This window comes from Neoarius graeffei, chromosome 12 (genome assembly GCF_027579695.1).
Source record: "Neoarius graeffei isolate fNeoGra1 chromosome 12, fNeoGra1.pri, whole genome shotgun sequence".
Lineage (NCBI taxonomy): Eukaryota > Metazoa > Chordata > Actinopteri > Siluriformes > Ariidae > Neoarius > Neoarius graeffei.
The window spans coordinates 57,148,697-57,166,746 of record NC_083580.1 but is presented as its reverse complement, the minus strand read 5'-3'; the positions used below and the strand labels follow the sequence as shown (position 1 = coordinate 57,166,746).

At 43.3% G+C, this 18,050-nt stretch overlaps 1 protein-coding gene across 2 annotated transcripts in view; it reads left to right on the top strand.

Moving 5' to 3' along the window:
• Window positions 1-18,050, top strand: part of myo5b (myosin VB) — a 295,143-nt gene that overhangs the window by 131,267 nt on the left and 145,826 nt on the right. For both annotated transcript variants that reach the window (XM_060936097.1, XM_060936098.1), the window contains exons 4-5: window positions 598-742; window positions 13,140-13,296. In XM_060936097.1, coding sequence (XP_060792080.1) covers window positions 598-742; window positions 13,140-13,296 — 302 coding nt within the window. The remainder of the gene's footprint in view (window positions 1-597; window positions 743-13,139; window positions 13,297-18,050) is intronic.

The following is an 18,050-nucleotide window of genomic DNA, read 5'->3' as shown; positions in this document are numbered from 1 at the left end:
AAAAAGAATTGAGCGTTATGGGTTCTTTGAGGGAATGCACGCGCATGTGGTGGCACGGTGGTGTAGTGGTTAGCACGGTCGCCTCACAGCAAGAAGGTTCTGGGTTCGAACCCAGCAGCCGGGGGGCCTTTCTGTGTGGAGTTTGCATGTTCTCGCCGTGTCTGCGTGGGTTTCCTCCGGGTGCTCCGGTTTCCCCCACAATCCAAAGACATGCGGTTAGGTTAATATGGGACGGTCTTGGGCTGAGGTGCCCTTGAGCGAGGCACCTAACCCCAACTGCTCCCCGGGCGCTGTTAGCATGGCTGCCCACAGCTCTGGGTATGTGTGTGTGCTCACTGCTTCTTTCTTTTCACACACACACACACACACACACACACACACAGACACACACATATAGCACTTGAGCGCTCCCAAAAAAATTTGCCTATAGTGTCTTTTATGCAACACATTAACACGCATGTATCTTCTTAATGGATTGAAATGCTTGTTTATATTTATGATCTCTCATTTCTGAGGTTATCTGATTTTACTGTGGGGGTTTTTTAAGCAGTACTCTTTGTCTGAACTTGATTCTCTTTTATTCTTTCCGCTCCTCAGGTATCGTTCTGGTGGCCATTAATCCGTATGAGCAGCTGCCGATTTATGGCGAGGAGGTCATCAAAGCCTACAGCGGGCAAAACATGGGCGACATGGACCCTCATATATTCGCCGTAGCAGAGGAGGCTTATAAACAGATGGCCAGGTAAAGCAGTGACGTATTATAGCAGGAAGAACTCCTCCTTCTTCTTGAGTACGCTTCGGGAATGTTTTTTCATTTTTTCCAACATGAATGTTTCAGTTCCAGAGTGTGACGTTGACTGTAATGCGTTTCCCCTGCTATCAAATACAAACACACGCATCCTGAAGCTTTCTGAAAGTTCAGCCATTGAAATGGTTTATCTGGTTTGTCAGTAATATGACAAGCTGCATTTTTTTTAATGAGAGAGAGGGGGGTTGGTGAAGGATGACCAGCAGTTTATAATATAAACTGATAACAGGAACTTGTAGACATGCAATGATATTAACTATAAACAGATAAAAAGTACAGTGTGCCATTCTTTAATACAACCCCGATTCCAAAAAAGTTGGGACAAAGTACAAATTATGAATAAAAACGGAATGCAATAATTTACAAATCTCAAAAACTGATATTGTATTCACAATAGAACATAGACAACATATCAAATGTCAAAAGTGAGACATTTTGAAATTTCATGCCAAATATTGACTCATTTGAAATTTCATGACAGCAACACATCTCAAAAAAGTTGGGACAGGGGCAATAAGAGGCTGGAAAAGTTAAAGGTACAAAAAAGGAACAGCTGGAGGACCAAATTGCAACTCATTAGATCAACTGGCAATAGGTCATTAACATGACTGGGTATAAAAAGAGCATCTTGGAGTGGCAGCGGCTCTCAGAAGTAAAGATGGGAAGAGGATCACCAATCCCCCTAATTCTGCGCCGACAAATAGTGGAGCAATATCAGAAAGGAGTTCGACAGTGTAAAATTGCAAAGAGTTTGAACGTATCATCATCTACAGTGCATAATATCATCAAAAGATTCAGAGAATCTGGAAGAATCTCTGTGCGTAAGGGTCAAGGCCGGAAAACCATACTGGGTGCCCGTGATCTTCGGGCCCTTAGACGGCACTGCATCACATACAGGCATGCTTCTGTATTGGAAATCAAAAAATGGGCTCAGGAATATTTCCAGAGAACATTATCTGTGAACACAATTCACCGTGCCATCCGCCGTTGCCAGCTAAAACTCTATAGTTCAAAGAAGAAGCCGTACCTAAACATGATCCAGAAGCGCAGACGTCTTCTCTGGGCCAAGGCTCATTTAAAATGGACTGTGGCAAAGTGGAAAACTGTTCTGTGGTCAGACGAATCAAAATTTGAAGTTCTTTATGGAAATCAGGGACGCCGTGTCATTCGGACTAAAGAGGAGAAGGACGACCCAAGTTGTTATCAGCGCTCAGTTCAGAAGCCTGCATCTCTGATGGTATGGGGTTGCATTAGTGCGTGTGGCATGAGCAGCTTACACATCTGGAAAGACACCATCGATGCTGAAAGGTATATCCAGGTTCTAGAGCAACATATGCTCCCATCCAGACGACATCTCTTTCAGGGAAGACCTTGCATTTTCCAACATGACAATGCCAAACCGCATACTGCATCAATTACAGCATCATGGCTGCATAGAAGAAGGGTCCGGGTACTGAACTGGCCAGCCTGCAGTCCAGATCTTTCACCCATAGAAAACATTTGGAGCATCATAAAACGGAAGATATGACGAAAAAGCCCTAAGACAGTTGAGCAACTAGAATCCTACATTAGACAAGAATAGGTTAACATTCCTATCCCTAAACTTGAGCAACTTGTCTCCTCAGTCCCCAGACGTTTACAGACTGTTGTAAAGAGAAAAGGGGATGTCTCACAGTGGGAAACATGGCCTTGTCCCAACTTTTTTGAGATGTGTTGTTGTCATGAAATTTAAAATCACCTAATTTTTCTCTTTAAATGATACATTTTCTCAGTTTAAACATTTGATATGCCATCTATGTTCTATTCTGAATAAAATATGGAATTTTGAAACTTCCACATCATTGCATTCCGTTTTTATTTACGATTTGTACTTTGTCCCAACTTTCTTTGGAATCGAGGTTGTAAATACAATTGTTAGTGCTGGAACATGCTGTTATAGGAAAGTAATCAGCTTTGCTGTGTTAGCAGTAACTTGCCACCGTCTCATAGTTGATAAGTTTCCTATAACAGCATGCCCTCATGTTATGACTTAGGCACACTGGTTTTATGCTCCTTTGTTGCTTTTCAAGGACCTTTTGTGAGCTGTAATGGTAGTAATACACACATCATGGTAGGTTTGTGAGCATTTAAGGGTCATCCTTGATTTGAGACCAGCACTTGAGTCAGGGGTGGGCAATTATTTTTTTCCATGGGGCCACATGAGAAGCAGAAAATTTTGTGGAGGGCCGGACCAAAAGGCTGAACTAAATTCTGCATAATATTAATTGTATTTCTTTATATAAAGCAATAAATAACATTGTTTTTACAAGCTGCTAAGACTGGTAAGAGTATGGAAAAAAACGAGGTTGCCTTACAAAAAATGTCATTTATTCAATCAAATTTCCCAAAGCAATGGTTAACAAAATGTGAACATTTGTACCATTTTTTTTCAGTCACATTCAGCCCAAAACACAATAAAGACATCACAATATTGTCTTTCTACTCCAAATATCAAGCAAGATACATCATATTATAATAATGATGCCCACATTTGTAGTCTAATCACCTCATTTGGTGTTTTTCAGTTTTTTATTTGTTCAGTGAGAGAAATCTAGTCTCTGTTGGTCTTTAACGAGTGCGTCAAAGTCAGGTTGAATGTCTGAGGTGGAGATGCGAAGCACAGCTGACAGATGATCATCAGTCCATTCGGTGTAGGGATCAGACCTATAGATCGGCTCGGGCTCCGGCGCCTGCTGGTGACGTCACACTATGTGATTGGCTGGACCGTTTGAAGGATGACGTACAAGTTTGTGGTTGGTCTGGACAAATTACGGAAGTAGTTATCGTGGGATTAGGTTTCGTGGGATTTCATGTCATGTTCATGTCGCGCGCATTGCGTTTTTGTTGAACACAACTTCAAAATAAAAGCAATGCACATTCAGTCCATGCATGAGGTAAAATTAGAAAATACGTTTATTTTGTAATTTCTAATAAACCTTACACGGGCCGGTCAGAATGAACCAAAGGGCCGGATGCGGCCCGCGGGCCGTAAAATGCTCAGGTCTGCCTTGTTGTTGTTGTTGTCAGCGAGATTGTTTTAATAAGATCCTAGAGAATGAGAAAATGCCAAATGAATGGAGAGTGTGCGCTAGTCCCAATATACAAGAATAAGGGAGATGTACAGAGCTGCAGTAATTACAGAGGAATAAAATTGATGAGCCACACCATGAAGCTATGGGAAAGGGTATTGGAGGCGAGATTGAGAAGAGAGGTAGCAATCTGTGAACAGCAGTACGGGTTTATGCCAAGGACGAGCACGTCGGATGCAATTTTTGCTTTAAGAGCGTTAATGGAGAAGTACAGAGAAGGCCAGCGAAAGCTACACTGTGTGTTTTTGTAGACCTGGAGAAGGCACGCGATAGAGTGCTGAGAGATGAGTTATGGTATTGTATGAGAAAGAGTGGAGTGAATGAGAAGTATATTAGAGTGGTGTAAGACATGTATGAGAACAGTGAAACAGCAGTGAGGTGTGCAGTTGGAACGACTGAATGGTTCAAGGTGAAGGTGGGACTCCATCAAGGATCTGCTTTGAGTCCTTTGTTGTTTGCCGTAGTGATGGATAGCTTGACGGACGAAGTGAGGCAAGAGTCACCATGGAACATGATGTTTGTGGGTGATATTGTGATATGTGGTGAAAGTAGAAAGGAGGTTGAGCTGGGTTTGGAGAGATGGAGGAATACATTGGAATGAAGAGGAATGAAGGTGAGCAGGAGCAAAACAGAATACATGTGCATCAATGAGAGTGTAGTGAAGATGCAAGGAGTCGACGTAAAGAAAGTCGGCGAATTCAAGTACCTGGGGTCAACTGTGCAGGAAAATGGGGGCTGCGATAGTGAGGTGAGAAAGAGAGTGCGGGCAGGGTGGAGAAGGATTTCAGGAGTCATTTGTGATAGGAAAGTCCCAGCAAAAGTGAAAGGTAAGATGTATAAGACAGTAGTGAGACGAGCTGTGATGTACGGATTGGAGACCGTACCCTTAACGAAGAGACAGGAGGCAAAGTTGGAGATTGAGGATGTTAAGGTTTGCGATGGGAGTGACGAGGTTGGACAGGATAAGGAACGAGCACATCAGAGGGACAGCACATGTGGAGAGCTTGGGAATTAAGCTAAGAGAGATGAGACTGAGATGGTACGGGCACATCCTGAGAAGAGATGCAGAGCATGTTGGAAGGAGAATGTTGAGGATGGGGCTGCCAGGCACACGAAAACGAGGAAGGCCAAAGAGGAGACACATGGATGTGGTGAGAGAGGACATGAAAGTGGCAGGTGTGGTAGAGAAGGATGCTGAAGACAGGGAGCAATGAAGACGAAAGATCCGCTGTGGCGACCCCTAATCGGGAGCAGCCAAAAGAAGACGACGACTTGAGTTGTTGTTGTTTCAGTACATTCGGCCATCTCTGATGCATCCATCTGACCCACAGCTGTGACTTGACCTTCACTTCCTCCATTTTGCACTAACCGTAATAAAGATTGGTCTTTGCATCCCGTGCTAAAGGCATTAGTGTTTGATTTGTTTATGAACTTTAGTCGTGTTGCTCCTTCTTGATATTCTAAGCAACCTTGTACTTGAGACGGGCATTGCACAACTCTAACAGTATCATAATTATTACTATTATTTTTAGCCATTATTTTAGGCCAATGTTAATAACGACCACATTCAGTGCAGTAGTTGAACCTTGAGTGGGAGAACCTTGAATAATCCGAGTCCTTCTTGCTGCCTTGATAATGGCTGGAGTGGGTGGATGATTACAGTGCACATATCCTCATTGTTGACGCCTTTGTATTTCCCCCCCCCATGGAAAATAAAGGACTAGTCCATGTTCACATCAGGTTGAAGTCGAGTGAAAGGAGCCCCTGCAGAGACCCGGGGACTGTTCGGTGATGAGGCCGGTCATGACAATTACAAACAACGCAGGAGAGGAGTTGGAATTAAAACAGAACTTTATTGTAGTGGCTTATCATCTTTTGAATTCTTTCTTCCTTTTGTAAATGACCTGGGTTTGTACATGTAGGTAAGCTATTTAAAATAACGTTCAAGTTCATAGCTGTTTAGAGACGTGCATATGAAACGGCGTTTCATAAGGAGCTTGAGTTCATATCCCAACAAGTGTTGCCAGGCAAAACAAACCTCGCCCGGCAGCACTTATTTTCTACCTACATGTTGATAATGGTAATATTTCTCAATCATCAGTGGTCAGGTTCTAGTCCTATGAAAATCCATGACCTTGAGTTTGACATTTCAAAGTCAAAGGTCATGGCGGCCACTGAAAGCCCATATGGGACTTCTTATATGTTGATAATGGTAAACATCTGGCCATCATGAACCATTTTAAAGTTATAACCCTTTGAAAACCCAAGACCTTCAGTTTGACCTTTTCAGGGTCAAAGATCATGGTGCCAAATGAAAGCCAATATGGCACTTCCTATAAGTTGATAAGGGTAAATATCTGTCTACCGTCAACTGTTTTCCAGTTACAGCCCTCTGAAAATTCGTTTGACCTTTCAAGGTCCGAGATCATGGTGCCAAATGAAAGGCCACATGGGAGTTCCGATATACTCATAATAGTAAACATCTGGGGGCGTCGTGGCTCAGTCGACTAAGGCGCCATACCATAAATCCAGGGACCCGGGTTCGATTCCGACCCGAGGTCATTTCCCGATCCCTCCCCGTCTCTCTCTCCAGCTCATTTCCTGTCTCTACACTGTCCTATCCAATAAAGGTGAAAAAAGCCCCAAAAAAATCTTTAAAAAAAAAAATAATAATAATAATAGTAAACATCTGTCTATCGGCAACCGTTTTTGAGTTGTAATGGAAAATGTTATTTTGACCGAAAGGTTGACCTTTCTGGTGACCTTGACCTTCACCCAATTACCCCCAAAATTTACTCAGGTAATCTACAGACCATTGCCCACCTACCCTGAAAATTTGAAGTGAATCGGTGCAACCGTCTAGATCAGGGGTGGGCAATTATTTTTTCCATGGGGCCACATGAGAAACAGAAAATTTTGTGGAGGGCCGGACCAAAAGGCTGAACTAAATTCTGCATAATATTAATTGTATTTCTTTATATAAAGCAGTAAATAACATTGTTTTTACAAGCTGCTAAGACTGGTAAGAGTATGGAAAAAACGAGGTTGCCTTACAAAAAATGTCATTTATTCAATCAAATTTCCCAAAACAATGGTTAACAAAATGTGAACGTTTGTGCCTTTTTTTTTCAGTCACATTCACCCCAAAACACAATAAAGACATCACAATATTGTCTTTCTACTCCAAACATCAAGCAAGATACATCATATTATAATAATGATGGCCACATTTGTAGTCTAATCACCTCATTTGGTGTTTTTCAGTTTTTTATTTGTTCAGTGAGAGAAATCTAGTCTCTGTTGGTCTTTAACGAGTGCGTCAAAGTCAGGTTGAATGTCTGAGGTGGAGATGCGAAGCACAGCTGACAGATGATGATCGGCTCGGGCTCCGGTGCCTGCTGGTGACGTCACACTATGTGATTGGCTGGACCGTTTGAAGGATGACGTACAAGTTTGTGGTTGGTCTGGACAAATTACAGAAGTAGTTATCGCGGGATTAGGTTTCGTGGGATTTCATGTCATGTTCATGTCACGCGCATTGCGTTTTTGTTGAACACAACTTCAAAATAAAAGCAATGCACATTCAGTCCATGCATGAGGTAAAATTAGAAAATACGTTTATTTTGTAATTTCTAATTAACCTTACGCGGGCCGGTCAGAATGAACCAAAGGGCCGGATGCGGCCCGCGGGCCGTAAAATGCCCAGGTCTGGTCTAGACGCTAGATTGTTAAAAGACACAGACAGACAGACAGACAGACAAACCACTCTAATTACAATACCTCGCCCTGCTTACTCCATCGCGGGTGAGGTAATGATACCACAGCCATCCGTGGCCAGGAGAGACCAAGGGTGTGTTCAAAATGGGGGAAATGCTGCCTCAGGAGGATGTCTAACAAGACAGCGAAGCATCAAGGACCATTTGAAACTGAACAAACGCTCATTTCCTGTCTTCTAAGACGCCTTCAGGCTGTCCCAGTTGAAGGCAACATCTGTATATCCTTGATACTGCTGTAAATCTGTGCAGCAGCTCCTTCAAGAAACAGAAAAAGTTTATATATAATAAAAAAGGCAGAACAAACTTCACAGAAAAGTGATTTCGTATACAAATATAAGTTTTTGGGATGAGGTGGTTTTTTTTTTTTTTTTGTTCGTTTGTTTGTTTGTTTTTTCCCTTAATTTTTTTTTTTTTTAATTTACCAAGGAATAAACCTTGTACTCCTTATCTCGTATCCTCGTGACTGTAATCAGATAAATTTGTTTATGATTTGGGAGGCAGCCGGCTAACTCTTTGGTTTGGTTTCATGGCATGCTGATGTCACGGTACCATAAATTCTATCCTAAATGGTCATTCCAAACTTGCGTCCTTAGAAGATGCCTTCAGTTGAAAGTCCTGCCTTGTGAAACGCCTGTCTATTACGGCAACAAGACAGCAACCTTCTGTTTCAAACGCAGCCCAAGAGAACAACATTGGCTGTACTTTTTGTGAAGGATTACTCTCGTCAGGGCTTCTCAACCTTTTTAAGGCCCACCTATTCATACTTGTAATGAGTCGGGGCCCGTTAAAAAAAGATCCCCAGTTATTTTGGCTCATCCATTCTATTAGAATCTAATAATCTATTGTAAAGTGTATTAACGGAACACAATGTCACTCCCTGTTACAGACGGGACCCCAGGAATTAAATAAATGCAGTAAAAACAAACTGTTTTTAATGGTAGGTATTGTATTTAAAACCGTATGGATGTGCCAGAAGCCAACATAAAACCATGCATGCAGGGCGTTCTCAGTCAAAAGGGATTAATGATCCAAAATGGAGTCTGGTCCATTAACACAAGAACTTATTGCCCTGTTTGTGTTCAGCAAACATGCAAGTTATTAAAACTAAGAAGTACACTCAAAAGAAGTGGATATAGAAACCACTCAATGGGATAGATCCTTACATGCTAACAAAGAAGGATTTTTACTATGAGTTGGAAAATGATCCATCTATTGAGTTTCCCGACATCTCAAACTACCTGCTGCTGCAGACATCGTTCTACACGGACACACAGATGAAAACCTGGAAGAGCATAGAGGAGTACAACTTTTTATATGTGGCTGGGTTAAAGATCTGCAGATCAGGGCACTACAAGGTAGACGGATCAAAGTACAGGAAGAGGTTTTATTAGCTGGCGTGATTATTGAAGTCAAGTTTATTTTTATAGCGCTTTTAACAACAGACATTGTCACAAAGCAGCTTTACAGAGAATTAAAGACTTTAAACATGAGCTAATTTTATCCCTAATGAGCACGCCTGTGGTGACCATGGCCAACCAATTCACTTCATAAGTCACGTAATTAGTTAAGATCCACCTGTGTGCAATGTGTCACATGATCGGTCACATGATGTCTGTATAAATCAACCTGTTCTGGAAGGACCCTGACTCTGCAACACTACTAAGCAAGCAACATGAAAACCAAGGAGCCTCCAAACAGGTCAGAGACAAAGTTGTGGAGAAGTATAGATCAGGGTTGCGTTATAAAAAATATCCCAGGGAGCACCATTAAATCCATTATAGCGAAATGGAAAGAATATGGCACCACTACAAACCTGACGAGAGAAGGCCGCCCACCAAAACTCACAGACCGGGCAAGGAGGGCATTAATCAGAGATGCAACAAAAACACCAAAGATAACACTGAAGGAGCTGCAAAGATCCACAGCAGAGATGGGAGTATCTGTCCATAGGACCATTTTAAGCCGTACACTCCACAGAGTGGGGCTTTATGGAAGAGTGGCCAGAAAAGTTATTGCTTAAAAAAAATCGCGTTTGGAGTTTACCCAACAGCATGTGGCAGACTCCCCAAACACATGGAAGAAGATTCTCTGGTCAGATGAGACAAAAATTGATCTTTTTGGCCATCATGGGAAACGCCATGTGTGGCGCAAACCCAACCCCCTGAGAACACCATTCCTACAGTGAAGCCTGGTGGTGGCAGCATCATGCTGTGAGGATGTTTTTAATCTGCAGGGACAGGAAAGCTGGTCAGGACTGAAGGAAAGATGGATGGTACTAAATACAGGGCAATTCTGGAGGAAAACCTGTTTGAGACTGGGACGAAGGTTCACGTTCCAGCAGGACAATGACCCTAAACATACTGCTAAAGCTACACTGGAGTGGTTTAAACTTGCATTTAAATGTCTTGGAATGGCCTAGTCAAGGCTCAGACCGCAATCCAATTGAGGATCCGTGGCATAAGTTGAAGATTGCTGGACACCAACGCAACCCATCTAACTTGAATGAGTTGGAGCAGTTTTGCCTTGAGGAATGGGCAAAAATCCCAGTGGCTAGATGCGCTAAGCTAATAGAGACATACTCCAAGAGACTTGCAGCTGTAATTGCAGCAAAGTATTGACTTTGAGGGTGAATACCTACCGGTATGCACACTCCACATTTCTGTCTTTTTCATCTTAATTATTATTTGTGTCACAATAAAAAAAAAAAAAGAAAAAACAATGTGCACCTTTAAAGCAGTAGGGATGTCATGTAAATCAAATGGTGCTAACCCTCCAAAAATCTGTTTTAATTCCAACTTGTAATGCGACAAAACAGGACAAACACCAAGAGGGATGAATACTTTTGCAAGGCACTGTACGTGCAAGACGGCTGATAGCAAGTGTTCAGCTGCTCGGCGATAGAGCAGTTTGCAAATACATGGTGGTTTCATGTGTCTTGGAGGAAGTGCATGCTAGACTTCAGCCTTCCCAGTTGGTAGCAGTCATGTAATGGGGTAGCCTGTCAAGCCAGACTAAATGTGAATATTTAGTCTGGCCTCGCTCGTAGACATTTCCGAAGGGTGTGGGAGGAACAAACCGCTGTCTTTCAAACTGTCTCTGTGCGTATAGGCCAACGCTCTGACCAATCAGCGCAACAGTGACTGTGATGTAGTCAGAGCGACAGAAAGCAGTGGGGGAGGCCTTGAAATAAATAATTTTTCAAAATGCGTATTAATTAATAAACATGTTCTAGATATTAAGAAGTTTGGAGATAATGACCACAAGTTTGGAGTCTGTACCACATACTTAACATACACTTTTTTTTTTTTCAAATGTTTGCTTAAACTGTTTGAGAGTTTTTATTTAGTGGTGTTTGGTGAAATAATTTCCCTTAAATTTAAAATGATGGGAAAATAAGAAACAATCAAAAAGTAATGTTTCAAAGCTGTTTATTAATTCTTCGTACTGCACAAACTAGCCCCATCCTTTTGGCTACCAGCGGAGCCAGCTGGTAGATCAGACTTTTGCCATAGCCGGTCGGCAAAACAGCGAAAACGTCCTTCTTGAAAAGGAATGAGCGGAGAGCCTCTTCCTGCTCATGTTTCAACGAAAACTCCAAGTCTAATTCTTCTAAAACTGATTCCAAAGCAGAGTCAAACGCGTGCTGTTCGCTAGCCGTAGCCATCTTTCCTGTTGTGCTTTCTCCAGCGTCGCGCAGCTTTGTCGTCACTCCTGCAAAAGCTCGCCCAAAGAATCCAAACAAAAACCTTGCGTTGTGATTGGCGGGCACGATTTGATGCCTGGGGTGTGTTGTTGATATGGTGCGAGGCTAGACCCACTCGTAGGCAAAAATATTTTTGGCCGCTAGGCAGGTGGGTCTAGTTTACTAGGCTAGTAATGGGGAATTGTGGGGGAAACAAATTGGAAGAAAAGTCAAAAAAAGAAAAAAAAAAGTACGTTGCTGAATTTGTCCCTTTTTCAGGAATGGGGACGTAGCCCCATGTGAACATAAGGATGATTCACTGGCAAACAGCGTGATCCACTGGCTGTCCAGCTCACACTCGAGAGATTGTGTTAGATCAGCATTTTTTTTTTTTAATGGAACCGTAATGTCTCTTTTAGTACACTTCAGAAAGAAATGCTGCTTGCGTTCTGCTTCTTCAGCATATCAGTGCTGGATGAATCAATTCAGAGAGAGTGTAAATAACGTACTAAATTGGGATCAAATACTATAAAAGCTTGATTTTTACATCATAAGTGGCCAGTTTGTTTACGCCAGCCCTAGCTTTATTTGATTCATTTGAAATCCCATCTCATTATCTGTAGCCGCTTTATCCTGTTCTACAGGGTTGCAGGCAAGCTGGAGCCTATCCCAGCTGACTACGGCGAAAGGCGGGGTACACCCTGGACAAGTCGCCAGGTCATCACAGGGCTGACACATAGACACAGACAACCATTCACACTCACATTCACACCTACAGTCAATTTAGAGTCACCAGTTAACCTAACCTGCATGTCTTTGGACTGTGGGGGAAACCGGAGCACCCGGAGGAAACCCACGCGGACACGGGGAGAACATGCAAACTCCACACAGAAAGGCCCTCGCCGGCCACGGGGCTCGAACCCGGACCTTCTTGCTGTGAGGCGACAGCGCTAACCACTACACCACCGTGCCGCCCCATTTGAAATCCGTCACGGAAATATTTACTGTAGGTGATCATATTTCTGGCATCCTAGTACATCACGCTAAAAGAAAAGAGAAGATCTGTACGTTGTATATACTCCCTACTGGCCACTTTAATAGGAGCACCCCGTGTCCCTGCTCCATCATGTACAGCAGCCAGCCCAATGCAGCTCGAGGTCATGTTCACGCCAAATATCAGACCGAGGAAAACTGTAACCTCAGTAACTTTTGACAGAAAACATCCAGGAAGCGTCAGCAGCCAATCCAGAAGTGTCTTAAACATTTTTTATTCATTCTGACTTGTATGCTCACTCACGGGCGGCATGGCGGTGTAGTGGTTAGCGCTGTCGCCTCACAGCAAGAAGGTCCGGGTTCGAGCCCCGTGGCCAGCGAGGGCCTTTCTGTGTGGAGTTTGCATGTTCTCCCCGTGTCCGTGTGGGTTTCCTCCGGGTGCTCCGGTTTCCCCCACAGTCCAAAGGCATGCAGGTTAGGTTAACTGGTGACTCTAAATTGACCGTAGGTGTGAATGTTTGTGTGAATGGTTGTCTGTGTCTATGTGTCAGCCCTGTGATGACCTGGCGACTTGTCCAGGGTGTACCCCACCTTTCACCCGTAGTCAGCTGGGATAGGCTCCAGCTTGCCTGCGACCCTGTAGAACAGGATAAAGCGGCTAGAGATAATGAGATGAGATGAATAAGATGCTCACTCACTTAATGAACACGTCAGTCTTTTACAGTATGAATGTTCCGTGTCTCCTCCTTCAGAGATGAGAAGAACCAGTCGATCATTGTGAGCGGAGAATCAGGAGCTGGGAAGACGGTCTCTGCCAAATACGGCATGCGCTACTTTGCCACCGTGGGAGGATCTGCTAACGACACGAACGTGGAGGAGAAAGTCCTGGCGTCCAGCCCCATCATGGAGGTGCAGTATTTTATCACCTGAATGGAATAATATCGTGACAATGATGACTAAAAAAAAAAATGTAACTAATATCTGTTCCATTTGTGATGGAATACATCTAGGTTATTATTTCAACCCTCTGTCTACATTTGTCTGGTCTGTAAATTAGCTCCGCCCCCAGCCTTGGCGGTTTTCCCTAAAAAGCAGGCAACTCGCATGACAATACGGTACCAGTCAAAAGTTTGGACACACCTTCTATTCTAATTCAGTGCGCTTTCTTTATTTTTATGAATTCAGACACGTCATGTCCTAAAGTAGTGATGGATGTCGTTTCTCTTTACTTAGTTGAGCGGTTCTTGACATATGGATGACTATAGTCTGGAATAGCGCCATTTACTTATCTGTGAAGATACTCAGTCATCCAGGTACATAGCGCTCTGTGGTTGGTAGAAGAGAGCAACTGGACTTGCTGGAAGATTCTTGAAGACGTTTCACCTCTCGTCTGAAAGGCTTCCTCAGTTCTGTCTGACTAATAGGGAGTATCCAGTATTTATCCTCTCATGGTTCATCATAGAATCCGAATCCGAATGCTGATGGCTGCATTGTAGGTGGCTGATAAAAGATGTCTGAGGGTGTATTCAGACCAGGCTGGTTCGATAGTTCACTTGCTTTGGTCCGAACCAAATGTTTTTTTAATTTTTTCATTTTGGTGCGGTTCGCTTTCACACTGTACATTTTAGTAAGCGGACCAAAATCTGTCAACAAAGCCACGCGCCCTGAGGTCGTTCAGCTATTGGTCAGAGACGACACGCGCACAAAGCTTTAAGTTCAAAAGTAGTCATGGAGGCTTTCCGTGCTGTTATTCTTTTTAATGTCATCAAAGCTATATGTTTTTTTCCAGTTTTTACTGTTTTCACAATTGTGCGATTACTATGCTGTTGTACAAGTAATTTATCAACGACGGCGACAAAGGGCAAGGCGGCTACGGAGGATAGCGCTGATGAGCGCACATCATGTTGTGACAGTTCTGGCTGTTCATGCAATAGATGAATTTCTGTTTTGTGTCGCTAGTACCGCCACTTTTTGAAAGAATGTCCCTGATTTTAATGTAGGTCTGACGGAGTTTCTTCACTTTTAGCCGACATTGTTCTGGGGAGCGCGTGAACCCCTTCTCCTTCATTTTCTCACTGAATACAGCAAACACGTCGGCATTTTTGTGTGTTCTCTCCAAAAGCTCAGATATGTGGACATCTGCCCATATATCCACAAGGGTACGCGTTTCTTCCTCGGCCCACGTTTGCCCCCTACTCGTTTTTTGTACTCTGTAGTCTAGCCTACCACTGGTCTGAATGACTGAACGACTGTTGTAAGGTTCCCTTGACAACCGAAACAGTGTTTGCACTTTGCGGTGGAGTGTCAAGACTCTGTTTCCCATAATGCTCGACAAACGACGGAAGCTCCCGAGGTACAAAAAAGCAAAACTGTCGGATTAGGTCCGGTCTGCTTTCACACCTCCAAAAGATCCGCACCAGGGTTCCTTTGGTCCGGACCGAGTCCGACCTTGCAGCTCGGTCTCGGTCCGCTTGTTTGGTCCGGACCAGAGTTCGGTGGTTTGTATTCAGACCAACCCAAAAGGTCCGGACCAAGGGAAATTTGGTTTGTTTGGTCCGGACCAAACAACGTAGGTGTGAATACGCCATTAGACACCCACCTCTGTTCAGTGATGATCGTTCCAGGTTGACAAAAATGAACGATTCTGTCTGGCTAAGATGTCTGCCAGTTTTCTGGAAGTCCTCTCATACTCCCGCACCAGTCGAAGGGATCTCATCCCAAAGTGCGTAGAAACATGTCTGTGAAGATACTCATTATTAGTCAGACAGAACTGAGGAAGCCTTTCAGATGAGAGGCGAAACGTCTTCAAGAATCTTCAAGCAAGTCCAGTTGCTCTCTTCTACCAACCACAGATTACTATGTACCTGGATGACTGAGTATCTTTACAGACATGTTTCTACGCACTTTGGGATGAGATCCCTTGGACTGGTGCGGGAGTATGAGAGGACTTCCAGAAAACTGGCAAACATCTTAGCCAGAGAGGATCGTTCATTTTTGTCAACCTGGAACGACCATCACTGAACAGAGGTGGGGGTCTACGACATCTTTTATCAGCCACCTACAATGCAGCCATCAGAATTCTGATTCGGATTCTACAGTATGATGATCCATGAGAGGATAAATACTGGATACTCCCTATTAGTCAGACAGAACTGAGGAAGCCTTTCGGACGAGAGGCGAAACGTCTTCAAGAATCTTCAAGCAAGTCCAGTTGCTCTCTTCTACCAACCACAGAGCGCTATTTACTGTATTTTTATTATTTACTGTTTGATCTCGGACGCATTAAGAAGGCATGAAATTGCACTAATTAACTTTTGACGAGGCACACCTGTTAATTGAAAAGCATTCCAGGTGACTACCTCATGAAGCTGGTTAAGATAATGCCAATAGTGTGCAAAGCGTCGTCAACTTTTTTTTTTTTTTGTTTCCTACATAATTCCATATGTGTTCCAGATGTTATTTCATGGTTTTGATGTCTTTGGTATTGTTCTACAATTTAGAAAATAGTCAGAATACAGAAAAAAACCCTACGAATGAGTAGGCGTGTCCGAAAGTTTGACTGGTACTGTACATATTCGCATTGGGCGATATCAATCCAATACCAGGTAATAAGTTTCTTGATATCAATACAGATACTTTGAAACGTTTATATTAACAGGATGATAAAATGTAAGTTATTTGCAAGCATGGAGATCAAGAATTAAATGTCAAATCAATAATTTGAGACTGTTCTCTCTTTGAGTCCTGTTTTCTTCCAGGAATCAGGAACATACAGTATAGAGGATATTCCATGGCTGCGTGAAGATCTGGAGTTTATCTTTGAGTGGTGAATGTATAGGTCATGAGTGAGTCAGGCGAGCGAGTGAAAATATTTTCAACACGAGAAGATAAACCTCATATCTTCACGCTAATGTGTGATTTTTCTTTATATTATATGGGCAAAGGGCGGCACGGTGGTGTAGTGGTTAGCGCTGTCGCCTCACAGCAAGAAGGTCCGGGTTCGAGCCCCGTGGCCGGCGAGGGCCTTTCTGTGCGGAGGTTGCATGTTCTCCGCGTGGGTTTCCTCCGGGTGCTCCGGTTTCCCCCACAGTCCAAAGACATGCAGGTTAGGTTAACTGGTGACTCTAAATTGACCGTAGGTGTGAATGTGAGTGTGAATGTTTGTCTGTGTCTATGTGTTAGCCCTGTGATGACCTGGCGACTTGTCCAGGGTGTACCCCGCCTTTCGCCCGTAGTCAGCTGGGATAGGCTCCAGCTTGCCTGCGACCCTGTAGAACAGGATAAAGCGGCTTCAGATGATGAGATGAGATTATATGGGCACATCGACAAAATAATATACCCAAGTTAATGAAAAGAATTTTAATTTCGAACCGGTTCACCATTTTGACAACGCGCGTCTTATCAGAAAACGGCGGGAGCGACGTCCTCAGAGTGAAATATCGGGAAACATCACTCAGGTCCGCGATGTGTTTCGTATGAAAAATGTGAGGTTTTTCAACGCGAGATGATAAACTTCATATCTTCAAGCCAACGTGTGATTTTTTTTTTCTTTTTATTATAGAGACACATTCACAAAAAGTACCCAAATTTATCAAAAATACAGTGCCTTGCAAAAGTATTCATACCCCTTGAACTTTTTTCACATTTTTTCCACCTTACAACCACGAACTTAAAAGTTTTTTTTATTAAGATTTTATGTGATAGACCAACACAGAGTAGCACATAATTGTGAAGCGAAACGAAAATGATAAATGGTCTTCAAAATTTTAAACAAATAAAAATCTGAAAAATGTGACGTGCATTAGTATTCAGCCCCCCTGCGTCAATACTTCGTAGAGCCACCTTTTGCTGCAATTACAGCTGCAAGTCTTTTGTGGTATGTCTCTACCAGCTTTGCACATCTAGACACTGAAATTTTTGCCCATTCTTCTTTGCAAAATAGCTCAAGCTCAGCCAGATTGGATGGAGAGCGTCTGTGAACAGCAATTTTCAAGTCTTGCCACAGATGCTCAATGGGATTTAGGTCTGGACTTTGACTGGGCCATTCTAACACATGAATATTCTTTGATCTAAACCATTCCATTGTAGCTCTGGCTGTATGTTTAGGGTCACTGTCTTGCTGGAAGGTGAATCTCCTTCCCAGTCTCAAGTCTTTTGCAGCCTCCAACAGGTTTTCTTCCAGGATTGCCCTGTATTTAGCTCCATCCATCTTCCCATCAACTCTGACCAGCTTCCCTGTCCCTGCTGAAGAAAAGCATCCCCATAGCATGATGCTGCCACCACCATGTTTCACAGTGGGGATGGTGTGTGCAGGGTGATGAGTAGGGTTAGTTTTCCGCCTCACATACCGCTTTGCATTTAGGCCAAAAAGTTCAACTTTGGTCTCATCTGACCAAAGCACCTTCTTCCACATGTTTGCTGTGTCCCCTACATGGCTTCTGGCAAACTGCAAACAGGACTTCTTATGCCTGTCTTTCAACAATGGCTTTCTTCTTGCCACTCTTCCAAAAAGGCCAGATTTGTGGAGTGTACGACTTATAGTTGTCCTGTGCACAGATTCTCCCACCTGAGCTGTGGATTTCTGCAGCTCCTCCAGAGTGATCATGGGCCTCTTGGCTGCTTCTCTGACCAGTGCTCTCCTTGCTCGCTCTGTCAGTTTAGGT